General features: G+C 44.8%; 1 protein-coding gene across 1 annotated transcript in view; it reads right to left on the minus strand.

Annotated features, from left to right (window-relative positions):
- Nucleotides 1-18,673, minus strand: part of SLC26A5 (solute carrier family 26 member 5) — a 321,585-nt gene that overhangs the window by 123,431 nt on the left and 179,481 nt on the right. Inside the window, exons 7-8 of the mRNA XM_085653953.1 lie at nt 16,761-16,913; nt 6,897-6,979 (exon numbers count right to left, since the gene is read on the minus strand). Coding sequence (XP_085510079.1) covers nt 6,897-6,979; nt 16,761-16,913 — 236 coding nt within the window. The remainder of the gene's footprint in view (nt 1-6,896; nt 6,980-16,760; nt 16,914-18,673) is intronic.

Genomic DNA, 18,673 nt, shown 5'->3' on the forward strand with positions numbered 1-18,673 from the left:
TCCTTGCTGCTGATCGTCTCTCCCTCCCACCGTTGCCCTGGTGATTTCTGCGACCGCTGTGTGGAGGGAGCTACCAACTACGAGTCCCAGGCTCCTCTGCTACTGCCCACCGGAAGCTGCCACATCGCATTTCGCGCCTAAAGGCGATTTAAAAACAACTCCACCCCCCGCGTCGCGGTACCGCGCGCGGGCACCGCCGGGCTAAGCCCGGGCAAAGGGCGGGCCCTCAGAGGCCAGAAGAGGCTGGGCCAGGGCCACTCTCTTGCCTACGGGAGGGACATTTATTGTACATTTTTGTCATTAACCCATTATGGCCGTGAGTTATGAACATTCGACATCTGTTAAGGCTGGGGGTTTTACTAAAGGCACATTAGACCGTTATTTTAGCAAGGTTTCCATGGATCTAGGGAGGGAGGACACATTAGCTGAGCGCCGGGCCGAGCGCCGCCAGTCAGTCGAATGTATGAAGAATAGGCCCCTTACAGCTCTATCACAACAAGCCATTTTGCCTGATGTAAGCCCCTCTATTGAAATTGATGACTTGCTCTCTATAGATAGTGTTCCCGCACTTTTGCGGGAGTTATCTCCTTCATTTTCTTTACCTAATTCGTCTGATAGTTTACATGCAATCACCATCCCTCCTCCTAGCGATTCCCTATTAGAAGTAGAAGCGATAGCTAACCATTCCCTGCCAAATGTGGAGATCACGAAAAAGAAGAACAGGAATCTATTGTTGTCCAAAGCTCTTGGCCCACCACTAAATAAAAGGAGGAAGAAGGGCGGAGACCCATGTAGACCCAGGATCAGCCATTCTGATTTCGGGAAAAACACTAAGGCTGTTAAATCAGCTGTATCTATCTCAAAGGCCCCCATAATAATTGCACCAACCCCAAAGGCTGCTTCAACTATAGTTCCAACATTAGCGGAATTAGGCACTTCGTTGCATTGCCCTCCAAAGGAAGTACAGTTTACTGACCCTTTGGAAAGTATTGAACATCTCATAAGGTCATTCATGTTACCAATTATTGAGAGGTTGAAGAGGGTTGAGGAAAGGCTTGGGAATCTAGAGCTGGCCATCAGTAGTAAAGCTGGGCAGGTTAAGGACCAAGAGGTCCTGGCCCATTCTCCTGTTGCCACCATGCCTTCTTTTCCTGCTGCACGTGAAGGCCTAATCAAAGCTAGCACGGCCACAGATTTTAAACAACAGAGGCTAATACCCCCTAAACCTGCAAGGCAATCGGCTTTGCTTGTTGCCAGCGAAACCCAGAGGGTTGGGGAAAAACAGGGCGCAGGAAATATGGGTGATGAGAGTAGGAGCTCTAGCACTGCTAAGGTCGCGAAACGTAAGGAGCCTCAAGTTGAACTACCGCCAGAAGCTGTCCCCTATGTGGTTGTACTAGCGGGAGTCCCAATACTTCCGGATGGTAAGAGGGAAGGGTTTTCTCAGCTTAAAAATAAAACTGTACATTGGCTGAGTCAAAATCGTCCCCTCCCTTATAACATTAATGGCGAGATCCTTCATGTTCGCCGACTCCCCTGGCTGGGAAGTAGGGTGAAGGACATTAAGGGGGATTTAATTGTTGTTAATTTCAGAGACCCCGAGGCCGTTAGATATATTCTAAACTGGTCAGTAGGGAATCCTGGAAATTCTATCGCCCCTTTTGAACTCACATATTTTTACCCCAGAACACAAGGGACCAGAGTTGGGTACTCTGGGGCTCCTGTCGTCCCACAGACTAACCCACGTGTATTTTATAATAATGGGCACACAGTGTTTGAACCTATTTTCAAACCAATGACCTTTGATAACGTCCCAAGGTGGGACATTGTACCACCCAGGAGCTATGGGAGTAGAGACGGGAGGATGGACCACCTGGTACCATTCACGCCGTTTGAAGCCTTAAATAGATTTGAAGCCCTTTCTGGCCTCGACGGTTGTGATTGACAGACGTGGCCATTGACCAACCTACCCCTCGCTACTGCCCAATCTGACCCAATCAATAATCTTAGACCACTGCATATTGGTAAATCCGACCCAATTGAACGATTCAGACCATTAGAGGGGATCTTGACATCAGAATTATCTGTCGAGTCCCCATCTATTCCTTCCCTTGTCTTTCGTTCTCTCTCAAATTGCATACCTGAGCAGGGGGCCGGTGCTGGGTCCTTCACCTTGAGCGATTCCAATGGTCCCTTGGACTCCCTATCACCCAAGCATGCTACTGACGTTGAATATGTCAAAATTCTCTCGTGGAATGTGGCGGGTCTCAAGAATAAATTGCCCATTCCTGAGTGGGGTGCGTTTATTGCCTCATTTGACATTTGTATGTTCCAAGAAACTTGGATGCTCAAGGAGAGTGTGGTCCCGGGCTTTGCAACATATGACATTCCGGCAAGTATGAGCAGTAGGGGCAGGCCCTCGGGCGGGCTGTCCATATGGGTTGGCACGTATCTAGGAGTGAAGGCACTAGAAATTCCAACTAATTGTCGGGACGTACAACTTGTTCTGCTGGACCCAATAAATGGCCCAAATATTGCTTTGATAAATGTTTACTTAAGGCCTATTAAGCGAGGACTGGAATCTGAGGCTATTACTGTACTGTCTAACCTCATACAGTCACTTGACTCCTCCACTGTGTTAATCTTGGGTGGGGACTTTAATTGTCATTTTGAGCCCCTTTGGGATCCAAATGTAGGAGACTCAGATGAAGTGGATTTACTATGGAACATTCCAGACCCGCTGACCCCTTTGGTTAAGGTCTGGACCCCCCTTATCTTGCAACTGCAGTCGCTCTCCTTAGCCGCATCGTTACGAGCATGCAATGGAAGGGTGAAGCCAGATAGACCTGGGAAAGTAACGTTCAATAGATTAAATCATACCTCGATAATTGACTACATCTTTATTGAAGCAAGGCATTGGGACAGGCTTTATGAGTTTGTGGTCATTGAGAGGTTTGACAGTGACCATAATGCTCTAGCTTTGACCCTTAAACCGGGGAGTTTTGGACTAAAAAACCCTCCCCCGGATGAGAACCAAGTCACTGACCCACTGATAATTACAAACTGCAGAAGGAGGGTCAAATGGCCAGAATTTCAAATGTCCGATAGTAAACTTGCGGTACTGTATGAGATCATCATACCATTCATTGAAGAGATGGGGAGAGTTGGTCCCTCGGGCAGTTCAACTGATATTCATGGCCAACTGATTGTTGCTTTAAAAGATATTCTGTATCCAGTAAAGAGGGTAATTCAGCTCCGGACCGCAACAGCTCGGTGGTTCAACACGACTTGTCGCATGGCCAAAAAGGCTCAGTTGCTGGTCTTAGAAACCAACGACAGAGAAGCCATCAGGGTAAATCGCTCCCTGTATAAAAAGGCAATCAGCGATGCGCAGAAGGAAAGGGAGGCTGCAGTGTGGGAGGAGTTGGGTTTTGCGCTTAGTCGCAATGACGCTAAATCATTTTGGTCCATCGTAGCAACTGGAGTTAGTGGGCAATTCCATGCTCCTACCCCCAATATTGCCTCCTCAACCTGGGAAAGCCACTTTGGTGATCTATATGGCATGCCTGATTATGATGGTTTGTCTGTTAGTACTCCTGAACCTCCGCCACCCCTTGTATATTGTGCTCCATCCGAACTTTTTACCCTGGTTGAGGTAGAAACAGCAATTGGAAAAATGCTCCCTAATAAGGCTTCTGGCCCTGATAAATTGCCTGGGGACCTGTTTAGGGCACAACCAAAGATATGGGCCCCCTATTTGGTCGTCCTATTTAATCGTATCTTGCAGGGGGATGATGTGCCCCCCACCTGGCTAGGAGCAGAAATCGTGCCCATTCTAAAAAAGGGCTGCCCATTAACTCCCTCTAATTATAGACCCATTAGCCTAATTGATACTTCGCAAAAACTAATGGGGAGGGTTCTCCTGGACAGGGTCCTGGGGTGGATTGAGGAGAATGGGATTCTATCTACATTCCAGGCAGGTTTTAGGGCTGGTACCTCCACTCTTGATCAGATCTTTCGCCTGCAGGTCTTGCACTGGAAAACAGCTAGGGTGGAGGGTGGCAGCCTCTACCTTGTGTTTGTGGACCTGCGGGCAGCTTTTGATCTAGTTCCACAAGTTAAATTGTGGCAGGTCTTAACAGACTTGGGTATTCCGCCCTATTTACTGGCCGTCCTATCTAGGCTCCATGAAAATAATTTCGCCCAGGTAAGGTGTGGCAAGCATGGCGGTCTTACTGACCGATTTCCTGTCCAAAAAGGTGTTCGCCAAGGGTGTGTGTTGGCTCCCACACTATTCAGCCTCTATATTAATGGTCTTGTGGACCATCTGAATTGTGTGGTAAACAATGATGCCCCCAAATTAGCTACAGGTCGAGTGCCCGCTCTGATGTTTGCAGACGACACTCTGATGCTGTCTAGAACATCATCGGGCATTCAAAATACACTGGATGGTTTTGTGAAGTTCTGCGAGCTGCGGGGATTAGAAATCAATCTGGGGAAAACAAAATTTATGATTTTTAACCCCTCAAAGCGGGTGCGCCCTAATCCAGTTCTATTTGGCACTCCACTTGAAAGGGTTAAAACCTTCGTTTATTTGGGCATTGCTTTGACTGAGAACTTTAACTGGAACGCGCAGATTGCTAAGTCGACACTTAAGCTTTCTCAGTTGGTGGGGGGTCTAAACAAAGTTTTTAAAAAATCAACTTACAAACCAGTGTCCCCTGCTTTGGAGATTTACTGTCGGCAGGCCAGAGTGGCTGCAATCTATGGGGCTGAACTTTGGGGACATAAGCAGATAGGGACCCTCAAAACGGCTGAGCAGTCCTTTTTAAGAACTCTTGTAGGGCTCCCTTTTAGCACGCCTTTGATCCCCCTTAGATTTGACCTTGGTTTAGTCCCAATAGAGGAGATCATAAGTGCCAGACCAATCTTGTATTGGAAGAGGTTGTGGTCAGTCCCTGAACTGGCCTCATACAGATCAGAATTTGCTGAGATTTGGCCTGTCCTTAAACATAAAAAGATCCCTTGGCTCCAGCATATTAACGCAGTTAGTATTTGTCTAGGAATTCCGGAACTGTGGGTAACCCCGGAAACCTACTGTTCTGGACTATCAAAGAAAGAACTCCTTTCCCTGATATGTATACAGAATTCTCAATCACTTTCGAGTTCTACAGCGGTGGGTAGGTTGACTTCAGAGTTCCTCATAGTTAAACCAGATCCAAAACTTGAGGAATTTATGGACCAAATTGAACCTCCGCTTGCTCGAAAACTATACATTCAGTTAAGACACGGTACCCTACCGGTTAGGTCCTTCTCATCTAAGTGGCAGACACAGAACCAGAAATTTTGTCCTGCATGTAACTATAAAACGGAGACTGTTGCACATGTGTTGTTCTTCTGTCCTGCCTACTATGTAATCAGAAAACGTTGGTTGATTCCCATCTGCAGGAACTTGGGATTTCATTATTTTATGCAGGCTTGTAGGTCTTTAACTTATGACACCCACCCCCCTATTGTCTTTGCAGTATCTCGCTATCTATATAGCATGTGGCGTAGGAGACGGATTTTTTTAAATTAAATTTTGTACTTATTCCTCTTTCACTGATAACTTGTAGTTTAATTCCTCTTTTAAACTTTTATGCTTATTTATTGTTTTATTGTACTTGCTGATGTACTTATGTGTACTTTTATGGTCTTATGACCGAAATAAAGTTATCACTGACTGACTGATTCACTTTACAGGATGCAATTTATTGCATTTTAGGGGCAAAGGCAATTAGTAGGGGAGGTGGAGGGTCCAGTTGGCAAAAGTATTGATCTCAGATATGGTGCATGGTCTGCAGCCGGGGTGGGGGGTTCGGCTGGAGTACTCATTTTCACCTGCAGACTGTAGATTCTCTCTGATGCAGATGCCAGTCTACTATAGTGTATTTCCTTTTGCGAACTGAAAGCGAATTAAGAAACTATGCAAAGAGGCAGTATGGAGGTGCCAGTGTTCGACACTGCAATCAACACCATGCATAGCCTTTTTGTTTTGCAGTTTTATACAGCGGGAGCCATTGGATCACTATAGATGAGCTCCGGTTACATTACACAAGGCCAGATTTGTATTTTAGGTACGGGGAGATCAAGTCATGTGCCCAGAATCACAGGATGTTGAGCCGATGTTGAGAAGCTGCATCCCAGGTCCAAAGTCGGCAGCAGTGGCTGTAACCCCACATCCTCCATCCAGCCCCGAGTATCACTTTGTGGCAATGGGCAGTATTAAGACTAAGTGGCAGTAAAGGGCAAGATTAGGCACCGAGGGCACCTCTAGAGTTAAGGTGTATTTGGCAGGGCACTGCAGAAACTGTATATTCCTTGAACATGCATCACCAGAGAGAGGACAAAAAGGTATTTGCTTCTGTGTAGCAAAGTTCTAGAACTCCCAACCAGGGAAGATCCTGTAAATATCCATCGGCCACCAGGTTCTCGGGTGATCTAGCTGTAAAAACGCAAAGAGAATAGCTGGAGACCGCACTAGGGTAGATTCTGGGCCCTAGAGGGGCTGGGCATGCAGAAGAGAGCTCGAATGGCTGCTTGTGCGGTGCAAAACAGCTCCAATTTGCATCGTAGTCCCATTGTAAAACTGGCTACTAATCTGGAACTGCGGCAGGGATCCCCGCTGAGAGTGCTTCATGAACGACTAAGGAATCTCTTATGGTCATGACAATTTGTTACTGCCGAGCAATGGTGAATTTTCATCCAAATGCAGCCACAGCGACACGAAAAACACACTTTTTTGCTTCATTCCATGTTACAGTAAGTGACAATAACAACAGGAGCCCAACATACCAAGACATTAAAACACAAAGCATAAAAAAAAATCCCAGCGTTCAAAGAATCTCTTCCCTTACCCGGTGGGGATGCTCCCGACAACTTCCACTTCATAGTTTTTGGACAAATCCAGCGCAGCCGAAACACCAGTCGAAATGATGACCTGCAAACACAACACACGCTTTAGAAGAGGACCAGCGAACCTAAAGCCGCTTCATGGGACCAGCCCTGTGTAATAAGTAAATGCGGCATGGGCACCTCTTCCTTCATGCGACGGAGCAGATCGCTAGCAAAGCATCTTTAAGAAAAGAACAGCGCATCGTGGCAAATTAATCTATGTTTTGAGGAATCTAGAAAAACGTTGCAGATTTAAGAAACCAGGTGCATTGCTGTCAGGTTCTCTGTGCGTGGCAGCAAGTTTTGGGGGGAGCGGGGGGGGGGGGGGGGGGGGGCAACTGGCCCTCGTTCAAGCTGCCTGCAGTCCAGTGGGGCAAAGCAGTAAACGTGAGATTGAAAGCAGACTAAATACACGAGAGTAAACACACGGGAATCGGCGCAGAAACACCAATTACTGCATTGGAGTATCCAACATCTACTGAAAGGGAGATTATTTCTGTCCCTAGTATTAAGAATGTCCCCGGTTTCAGCATCTCCACAGGAAAATATCAGGTCAAAGTCTGCCCGGCCCTGAATGGTTGCCCTTTTCCGGCCAAAACTGGAACTTCCACTCAAAACGGGATTACAAGTAGAGGTGCGCGAACCTCTAAACCCCCGAGTCGGGCTCAAGCCTGAAGCCTGGCCCTGACTCAGCTCGAGGACCTGCTGGAACCTCGAGCCCATAACGAGCCGAGCTTTCATGCTGGTTTTGCCTGCCGTCCTCCCTCTACCCAGGATGTGGTGTTTGGGCTGGAGCTGCCGATTTTGACACTGTAGCTGCTTGAGTTTGCAATTAGCAGCCTGCAGGGCCCACTTACATTCACTGGCCTGTGTTAACTGGCTTATGCCTGGTCATTGGTTGCCTGAGTTTGGGATTCTTCCTAGTGAACTCATGTTCTGCTGCACTTGGTTTTCTCTTTTGGGATTCGTGCAGCCCTTAAGGCACGCAAGGTATATGCGGATTCTGCCCGCCATTCTCGCCTGGTCAGTGGCGTAGATAGACCTACTGCCACCCGGGCGGACCGGTGAAGGTAAGAGCGGGGAAGGGGGGGGGGGGGGGTTTGTAATAATAATAATAATAACATCCACATTTGTAAAGCGCGAACAATCACCCATAATGGTCTTGGCGCTGGGGGCCGTCGGGAAGATTAAACAAGCTATTGCCCAGAGTCACATGGTGCTGGGCTAATCTGCCGCCGGTGCCGGGATTCGAACCGTGATCCCCAGATTCCAGAGTCAGTCGCCCTGGCCGCGGTGCCACACCTCTTCCTGGTAAGGGTGGAGGACGACTTGTTATCGTGTGGCGGGGGATGGTGGTAGTTGACGGACACAACTTGCTCACCTTCGCCGCCCCCAAAAACACTACACCACTGCGCCTAGGGAATTGGGGTACAAGGTTCAAGTCTTAGTGTGGGCTCAGCATCCTGTGCTTCTGGGGAAATCGCTTAATCTCCACGTGCCTCAAAATATGAATGTGACCTTGTGTAAAGAAACTGGTGCTGCGTAAAGCGCTCCAATACCTTCTGTCACGTTCACACTACACAAAAAAGTCAGAAAATGCACAAAAGGTAAAAACATAGTTAATATAACAAGGATTGGCATTGCCAATAGGTCTCGCTTTTGGGACCTTATAAGTATTTAGTTATGCAACTGTTGCATGGCTAAACACTTATAAGGTTCCAAAAGCGAGACCTATTGGCTATGCCAATGCTTGTTTCAGATTTGGTATCGGGGAGGGACACCGGCTCAGGGAAATAAAGGGGCCCAGAGAAAAACGGAAGTACGGAAGACAGATGGGTGGAGAGAAAGAGAGAGGGTGATAGAGTGAGAGAGACAGGGGAACTGCAGGAACAAAGAGGGTTAGGAAAGGAGAGAGAATGAAATAGAGAGACTCAGAATGAGGGACACAGAAAAAGATTAGGACGAGAGAGAATCAGAGAGGGAGAGAGCAAGAAAGAAATCCAGTAAGATTGAGAGGAGGATGGGGGAGATAGAAAGACAGAAAGAAACAGCGAGCGCGCACACAGAAGCACCTAATCAGGCGCTGGGCTTGCTCCATAGTCCACTACACATGTCGGTGTTTTTACTTTTGATGAGAAGTCCACATGTAATAGTGTTGCATTACAAATAAGCTAAAACACGACAAAACACCGTGAAAGCAAACCAACATCTCATAACGGCTCATGCAATGTCTCTCGACGTGCTTTGCTGAGGATTTCAGAAGATGCTGTCCAGAATAGTGTGAAAAACGCACCCGGATTTTGACGACAAACAGTGATTTTGAATGTGCAATCACAAGAAGCCAATAATATGCACACCGATGCGGCAGAGGGGAGAGGCCAGGCGAAAGTCATCGCGATCACTCTGAAAGCGAAAGTGATTGCGATGACACGTTAAAGCAGCGGGGGGAGGGGCATGGTGCTGAAGGCTGGCGCAGGAAAGGCAGATGGCTGGGCGAGAAGGGAGGGGGGAATGCGGGGAGCAGCTGTGCGCGTGCATGGCATCGTGCACTGACGCTTGTAGCCAGCACAGAAATGTGGGTAGCACTTTCGAAACCCACCTACTAAATGTTTCGCCAGACCAGGGCATGCGCAGGGTCAGGCGAGACCTAAAAAGGAAAGACTAACGTACCCATTCAGTGGCTGATTTGTACAAAGTGAAATCAGAAAACCTGGATACATTGCAGCTTTCCAGTCTAAATTGTTTGATCGTAGACAAATATTTTATTTTACCCAAATTCCTTTTTCTTTATTATTACATTTGAAAGAACCTTCAAATATGCGAGTTCAGAAAACCAATTGTACAAAAACCTACAGTGTTTGATTTAATAGACTATAATGTTGCTGTATAATAAACTAGGGCATCTATAGGGTTTGCATGACAGCAGTCTTGTCTCTTAGTTCACTAGTGGTTCATGTTTGAAAGCTCCTAATAAGTACTTATCACTGCCATGCTATAATGTGATGTTTGAATGTCAAAACTTCATACGTTTCTTTGAATTCTGAAGGGACTCTATCATATTTTACGTGATGTTTGTTGTATGATTTACATAGCAAACAGGTTCAGGGCTCGGCTCGTGCGCGGTCTCTTAGATCCGAACCAGAACCTTGGCTCGACTCTCCCTGTTAATGTGTTTGCTGTCTCACCTATAATTACAATAGGTTGGTTCTACGACATTCCCAGGCGGGGTAAAAACCAGGCACAGTTTCACCAGCCAGAAGCAGATGGTATATGAGCCAAATAAATGGCCTGGTACTGGGTGAATATTGTGGAGGCAAGTGTGGCAATTAAGCATCTTACATGTTGTTCCCCCTTATGTCTCAAAACCCCTTAAGTGCACAGTAATAATGGGGTGAAAATGTAGCTGCTTGAGTTTGCACACAAGGTATATGCGGATTCTGAAAAAATTTATGAAAACTGTAATTTTTGGTGCAGATTTACCACCTCAGCATTATAGTACATCTTGTAACCAGACCATTTTAGAGTATCTAACTAGAAAAGAGAAAACAGCCAAGAAGAAAGACTGAGAAACAGTCCTGAAATGAAAAGCTCTATTGAGCTTGCACTGTATTTGTTCTCCTGTTATACACAGACATACTTCTTGCAGCCACTTCACAGCAGTGTACAACCACATGTGCATTCAAGGGGCGACTGCAAAAAGTGATTTAATTAAAATACAGGCCACTGAAAGAACCATCTGTTGCTAAATGGCTTCTTAATATGCTGCCCAGTAGCCTCAATGACACAAGCTTTATTTAAGGGGCTGTGTGGCATGTTTTTCTAGGTGAAAGATAAGCATGCGGCGTGTGAGTATGGAATGAAGTGTTTCGTGGTATGGAAAGTGAGTGTATAGATAGATGAGGAAATGGAATGCGGCATTTGTGGCTTTTGGTGGACAGAAGAAGGGAACTGCGATTTCGGACTAACTTTAGTCTTACTGGTCACTCCTTCTTCAACTTGGTCTTCTTTGCAGGGTCACCACCAAACTTTTTGCCTTCACCCTCCCTGTTGTTCTGAATTTGTTTTTGTTTGCATTAGGACTCTGTGTACTTTAATACTGCTAACCAGTGCTGTAGGGCTTGTGCTCGCTTCCTAAAACATGGTGAAATTGACCTACATCTGAATGGCACATTGAATTTACTTATAAGTCCCTAGTATATGGTACTACAAGGTAACCAGGGCCTGTAAACTAAATGCTACTAGTGGGACTGCATACAAAGATTACAGAAAGTGATGGATGAAACGCTAGAATTCATCTCAGCCATTAGTAATTGCTTGCTGCCGCGTCCCAGTCCATCGTTATTTTGCACACCATGCCACCTCAGTTTGAACCCAGCTATATGCAAATCAGTCTTGACCAAGCTCGAATGGGAACAGTCTGGCCCGAATTGCCAAGCCCTCCCTGAACCAGAAAACAAGCAACCCACGACTGCTTTGGCCCTTGTTATGGACTTCTCAGCAGGGTACAGCTTGGTTCCAGTGACACAGCAAGTCCCGGCCTGGAAGAGTTGTCTGCCTCTGTGTCTGGGGGAGTGGGGTGGGGCATGTAAGCCTCTTGTCTCTCTTCCTCTGCTCCTCACGGCCAGGGGAAGTGAACTGCTTGAGGGTGGGAGCAGAAGGGAAACTGCTTTGCTGGGAAGCAGCAGACCAAGAGATGCGCCAGCTCTTGTGCATCGTAGGCACTGCAAGATGGTTACACGGGCCTTCGGGCTCTTCCCATGGCCTCCGACAAAGAAAACGATGCTGTGGGTTTCCTAGGTGGGACCGGGGCACCAGAAATAAAAAATTTAGAGGTGGCAAGCTGCTTATTAATTATTCAGTGCTGTTCGAATGGAGCATCCCATCCCTCCCTGCCCCTGAGAGGATTAAAATGAGCATATCTTCTCTTTTTAGTGCTCCAAGAAGGGCAGGGGTATCACCAATGAGTCTTATTTGGCAGAGCTGCATGATGTGCAGCAGTCCCCTTGAATGTTGTAGAAACAAACTCTACCTGTCCCATGGAATTGCATACCTGACCCCGGGAGAGGTTTGATTTACATGTAAGTGCTCTTTGGAGCTTATACTTTTGTGCAGAGGATCTGGACTGCAAGTGTCATCTAGTGGCTGGTCCAAAAGCTGCATCAGCAGCAAATACAGGTAGAAGAAATACTATAAGACTGTTACTGAATTCAAGGCTTTATCGATAATGGTAATTGCGGATAATGTAATGTTTCTCAATACAATGAATGCTATTGAATGTGGACATTACCCGTCTTGACTTCAATGGTGTGTTATAACACAATGCAAATTAGTACTTTTCCCATTGATTATAATGGGCTTACATTGATGAAATGGGAGCATTATAACATGTGGTTACTTTTACTGATGTGGTGACACCTTGACAAAGCCAATAGGCCTGCCTTATTGATAATGACACCCCCATATATTGTGGCATTAAATCTAGTCTATGGGGGGGGGCGGTATTGTAGGTATATAGTTAAGGAGCCACTAGAGATGTAACAAGACATAAGGGGGTCACCAAAGGTATTTCCCTCTACTTGATTGTACATATTTTGTAATTCAATGCATAGTATTTCAGTAGTGTGTGTGAAATAGTAGTACTGTTCCCTTTTAAAAGAAAAGGAACTGACTGGACAATGATTTACTGAGTTTTGTTGTTGGGTACAAGTGAGTTGGGATTACTAGCTCACACCACCTCCCCTGAGAAGGCCTTGAACTGCTCTGCTTCGCTACAATGAGAGAATCAAGTGCTACAATGAGGAACTTGGTTCTATTTAAAAAGACAACTGCAGACATTACTTGTGAAGGACTCGCATCCTTCACAACTAATAACGCAATTTCTTACAGAATGTGTATGTTTTATGGGGCACAGTTTGTCCAGTGCAGAATAAATCTACTTGATTGTAACACAGAAAAAGCTGGGCAATGGTTTGGAAGAACCTAGATATTTGCCAATGCTAAACGATGCGGAGGATATATATAAACTTTAAAATATGTTGACAGACAAATGGAAGAATGCGCTGGTTAGGAGAGAAACACTATTAATGGAAAGTTTTACTTGGAGGAGGGGGCGTCAATAGATGAATACATGGCTTCTCTGAGGTCACTTGTAGTCATGTGTGGTATGCCAAATTAGGAAAGGAGTTAGTCACCAGATTATGGGGTAACAAGAAGTTATGGTCAACGGATAGTAGCCTGGTAGACATATCTGTCACAGGATTGAGCTTGTACGTTATTTAGCCAAATATTAATATTCATTTTAGTCGAGGAAGAGCGATTGCATGTGGCCAAGAATTATAGGCGGTGGGGATAAGGTTAGATCCAAGGGCTAACCCCACAGTCTATGGGATAGATAAAGATGTGGATGGGTTGGAGGTTACTTGGAAACAAGGATGTAATCGTGACAGGAAGTTTTTAATGAGGAATTGGGGGAAGTGTACTGGTTTGAAACATCCAATATTAAAAAAAAAAGATTCTGTTCCAGTTAGGCATAAAGTGAGCCACTAACATACAGGTGCAAGCTGAAGATGTTGTAGAGTGACCTTTTGTAGTAAGGGGATCACTGAACCAATAGACTTCTCTTCTTGCTTAGCTTCAGTAGTGATTTCCTAGAAGGGGTCTGGGCCAGGGGCGTCGTGAACCCCCGGTTTACCAGCTACAGTGGGGGTTGCGTTCTTTATGAACCTCTTTTATCTGCAACTTGGCAAATAAAAGCTCATAAATAATGCTAAAACAGAGAGGAGGGTGCATTGACAGAAAAGGGAAAGAAAAATGGACGAGTGGATGTATGAGTGGGTCAAAGGATGGATGATGAGTGGGTGAAAAGATGGGTGGATGAAAGGATGGCTGAATAAGTGGATGAATAGATGGATGATTAGGTGAAAGGATGGATGGATCAGCGGGTGAAAGAATGGCTGTCAAAGGATGGATGGATACAAGGATGGATGGTTTTGTGGGAGGATGGGTAGGTGAGAGCATAGATGGATGAGTTATTAAAATGATGTCTGGGTGGGTGAAAGGATGGGTGAGTAGATCAAAGGCTGGGTGGATGGATGGGTGAAATGATCGGTGCATGAGTGGGTGAGAAGATAGATAAATGGGTGGATGGCAGCGTAAATGGAAATTTGAGAGGATGGATGGGTAAAAAGATGGCAGAGTAAATGGAAATCTGAGTGGATGGATGTATGGATCGGTGGGTGAAAGGATAGCCGAGTAAATGGAAATCTGAGAGGATTGATGGCAGACATCTGATAAGAAGGTTGGATGGGTAGCATAATAAATGGAAATCTGAGAGTACAGATGGATGGCAAAGTAAAAGAAAATCTGAGAGGATGGATGGATGGATGGACGGACAAAGGGATCAATTGATTGATGAAAGGCTTAAAGGATGGAATGATAAGTAAATGGATGCATGGCTGGGTGAATTAATGCATAGATTATGGATGTCTTAACGGATGGATGTTTAAAATGGTGAAAGATTGGATGATGGAGGAAAGAATTAATGGATGACAGAACGTAAATATGTAATGGATAATTGGTGGATATCAGCATGTGGCTGGAAGGGTGAAAAGATGAATGGATAGATGCTTGGATGGAAGAGACAAGGTAGCTCTTCTAGGGAGGTTCAGGCTCATTAGCTTTGCTTGCTTGGTGCAATCAGACCTTTGGTTCAAAGTGGGGGGTAATTTAATTTTCTGGCTACTCCCTTTGGGTCTGGCAAACTGAGACTGCATCTTACTGTAAGTTGTTTTAACAGATCCATATGGGTGGACAGCCTCCCATTACTAAATATTTATGAGATACTGCGGTCAGCGGCAGGTGCTTCCATATTTACTCCTCTTGATCGGTTAATCGCCTATCAACATATTCAACTGGACGGTCATTCCAAGTACTTAACAGCTTCTGAGACTCCAAAAGTCACTTACCAATATAGAACGATACTTTTTAGAGTAGCCAGTGCCATTTCAATGTTTCAATACCTAAAGAAAGTAATGTTGAATGGAGTTCCTGTGGCAATAATTTTCCAGGACGGCATTTTAGTATACGGTAGCATAGAACAGAATTATGATTAGAATGGGGAAAGAACGTCCCAACTTTTAAAGAAAAGGGTGGCCAGAACCAAATAAAATCGTTGAAGTGTTGAATACTGTAAGGGGTCAAGGACGGAAGGCTATGAATCTTTGTTGGGTGTTAATGTACGGTGGGACTTTGGATAGGGGATAAAAGATATTGTGTCAATGAGAGTTCCAACGTGTTTTGGAATCCAGACAAATTGGACGTTTTAGATGAACGAGTAACAGAGTAGGCTTGGCAATGTTGTTGCGGTCAATATGGCAGTGAGTGATTGAGAGAGAAGTAAGATGCTTCTGTCAGATTTTAAGCAACCTCCACCTAAGCTGAGAAGGGGTGATAAAGGCGGTTTCCAGGGAGGTTAGGTCATTTTACTGTAGGTTAGTTGTGAGGGGATTTAGCATGATTCTATTATACTTTTGGGATTTAGTAATTGTGTTAGTATGGAATTTGAAAACAAAGCGCTCTATGCTTATGGTTTTGTCTATGGGGGTGGGAAGGTGTATGGTATGTTCTTGTAGTTGGGAAAGGAGCATGTGATGTTGAGTATGGAATGGAGTTTTCCCTAGTATTGACTGTAAATGTGAGTTTGGATGAGGGAATGGATTGCAGTAGTTGTGGGGAATGGAGTACAGTTGGGGGGGAGCTGTGGTTGTGGACAGGCTGTGCTCTTTCCAGTCGCTCCTGTCCTATTCATCTTCAATAAAGATTCATTGAAACTGTATGTGCAGCACAATTGTTTCTAACCAGATACTGGATTAACAGAAAAACCTCTTTCAGACGGATAGGATCTTTGGCAGTCTTGTCTCTAGGGAAAGTGAGGAGACCGAATTGAGTGCACATATTATTGTAACTATACTGTGGTTTGTACCTGAAGAAGTACATACAGTGTAGAAATGTTTAGCACTCCATGTGCCATTACCCTCTCAAGAATTTCAAGAGAGGCAACAATTTTGAATTGAGCCACATTACATCTTTCAAAACATTACCACAGCGGGTGTTTGTAGGAGTGTGAGACCACTCAAACAGAAAGGGGCCAGAATTAAGCGACAATGAAATTGACGAGCATAAGGCAGAAATGGCAGACGAAACAAAAATAGCAGGATGGGGAAAAATGCACAGAGGGGGATGTATGGGGTTTAATATTAGGTGTGAAATGGGCATTCTTCTCTGCTTCCTTTACACACAAGTGCCTATGGGGGATCTGAGCATCTTGACAACTTTGAACAACAGTGTCAAAAAAACATCCTACGGACCTTTAAACTTACGACGAAAAATGGCACTTTCATGCTGCTATATGTTTTTGTTCAATGTATAAAGAGCAGTGCTTAAACCTAGGCACCTGTGTCTGTAGGCAGCATTATTCATTGAAGTCTTGACATGATCAAACATTTTCAGGACAGTACACATTTTAAAATGGAGGTCTCTTTTGCTTCAAATGAATTGCTTCCCTACCAACATTGTTCAAATTCGTGGGCAGGGTTCATTACCTCTTTGTTCTACATTTACATAGAACATCTATTGAAAAACAAGTTTATTGAAGACATAACGAACTATATCTTTACTTTATGCCCGAGGTGTTTTAACCTTTGAAAGTGACAAAAATAATACAGTGCTTATGCACACTATTGTGTGCCTAAAGTGTAGGCCACAGCCCTCCACTCTGGGCCCTCCACACCACACATTATCTTCAACAACTTGACTAACACAGTACTTACCACTATGATCTCCATAGGGATTGGAACCGGCAATTTGTGTTTGAATCGTTGATTAATCTCCTTGGCGCCCAGTAGCAAAATCACACATATCAGTCCCACGATGAGTGTCGCAACATTGGTTGTCGTGATATTTGAAAACACTGCAATTATACTCTGTAACATATCAATGAAACAGATCAATATGCAACCACTGATCCTTTAAAACAGTATTTGTTTGACAATAGGGTTCTCTCAAGGTGAACAGAATTTCATAATTTGATTCTAATTATGATTTAAAGTAGAGAAAAAATATATAAGAGAACAATAAGAATCAGCTGTTGGTGAAGATCAGAGCAGGCATTAGTAGAGCTTTCTATTTAAAGACTGTAGAATGTCCTTTTACCTCTTCCTTCTAAAAGTCCAGCATTAGACAGAGTAGCTGCTGAACTTTAGCACAGAGCTTGGAGCTTTGGAGACTTTAAGTACAAAGAAAACTGTGAGTCTATGAGGCTAGGTGACCTTCATACAGCTACACCATCATTACTAAACAAAGAATGTATTTCCACCAAAATGTCACCCTGGATGTGTGCATGCATTGAAGATCTATGAATGCATCAAAGGTTCCCATCACCCACATACAGTGGCTTGCTTCATCATTTGGGAGACCAGGGACTTATCTGATAACCGGATGCCACCAGGATGGCGTGGGGCAGGGTTCAGGGTTTGTCCCGGATGCAACTGTGGCAATGTTACTCCAATGAAAAGACCACTCTAAAGGTTAGTGTGGGGTGATGTGTGCAGTGCAAATAAAGTAAATGTGATATGATAAAATTGGAAACAAGGCACAAAAAATTATTTATTGAAATGCTGCCTTGATACCAAGTTAAAACAGTGCTTGTAACAGTTTTAACAAATAACTGTGTTGGAACTGGTCGACATGTTTCAGCTTTGGGTGGATGTGCCCTAGCTTTCGTCAGGACCATTAAAGCTACTGCATCTTGAATGTGAAAAAAGGTAAATCATACAACCTGCACCTGGGGTAGGTGTGGGAGAAATTACCTATGGAGGTGGAAATGAACATAATGAGAATAGTATACCAGAGGTGAAACCTTGTAACTGATAGATCACATAACGCATAAAGTTGTTGTTCAATTATGCCAAATACATATTAGTAAAAACACCCCTTCAAAACGATAAAGGTGCTATAGATATTGCACTTACCCGAATGAATCTGGGTATTCGCCTCGCCTCACCTGGCGACTGCTCAGGCGTTAGGAGGCACCGCTCTAAGAGATGAATGAATAAGAGGCATGGTCCAAGATTAGCGTGACACAGTACCTTAAAAATCGAAAGACGCTTATCCTTAGAAAACCAAAGGCAGAAAAACAAAGGCGTTGAACCTTGAGACGGGGCAAAGCCCTATCTGAGCATGATATCAGGATGTTCCTGACGGTAATCTTATGGTAAACAGAAATCTACTGTGGTGTTATAAGACCGTGTGTAGACACGAAGAAATAATAATAGTACCTGCACTGGTATTTACTCACTTATGCGGTGTCGTATCTCGAGTTCGTTAGTGTATGCGAGACGACAAAGGGTCTTCTCATATTGGGTTATGTGTGGTTTACAAATGAAAACAATAGTGTTCGCTATGTTAATAGCGGGTTGGTCTATCTCAAACCCCCTATAGTATAACGCTAATGATTGACAGGCAAAAAGGTTGTTTATACAATAAGAAGTAGCGTGCAGATCATAGCGTGTATGCACAGATCTTACCTCTCCGTCGGTACCTCGGGCGGCTGCTGAGCCAGAGGGGGAGGTGAATGATCCTAATGGCATCGGTCTTTTATACAACTTGAAACAAGGATGTCGGGACAAACGTGCAAGGAAGACGCCCGAAGATGACGGCATTGCACGTGACCCGGGTGTCATGG

Source organism: Triturus cristatus, chromosome 4_1, assembly GCF_964204655.1.
Source record: "Triturus cristatus chromosome 4_1, aTriCri1.1, whole genome shotgun sequence".
NCBI lineage: Eukaryota > Metazoa > Chordata > Amphibia > Caudata > Salamandridae > Triturus > Triturus cristatus.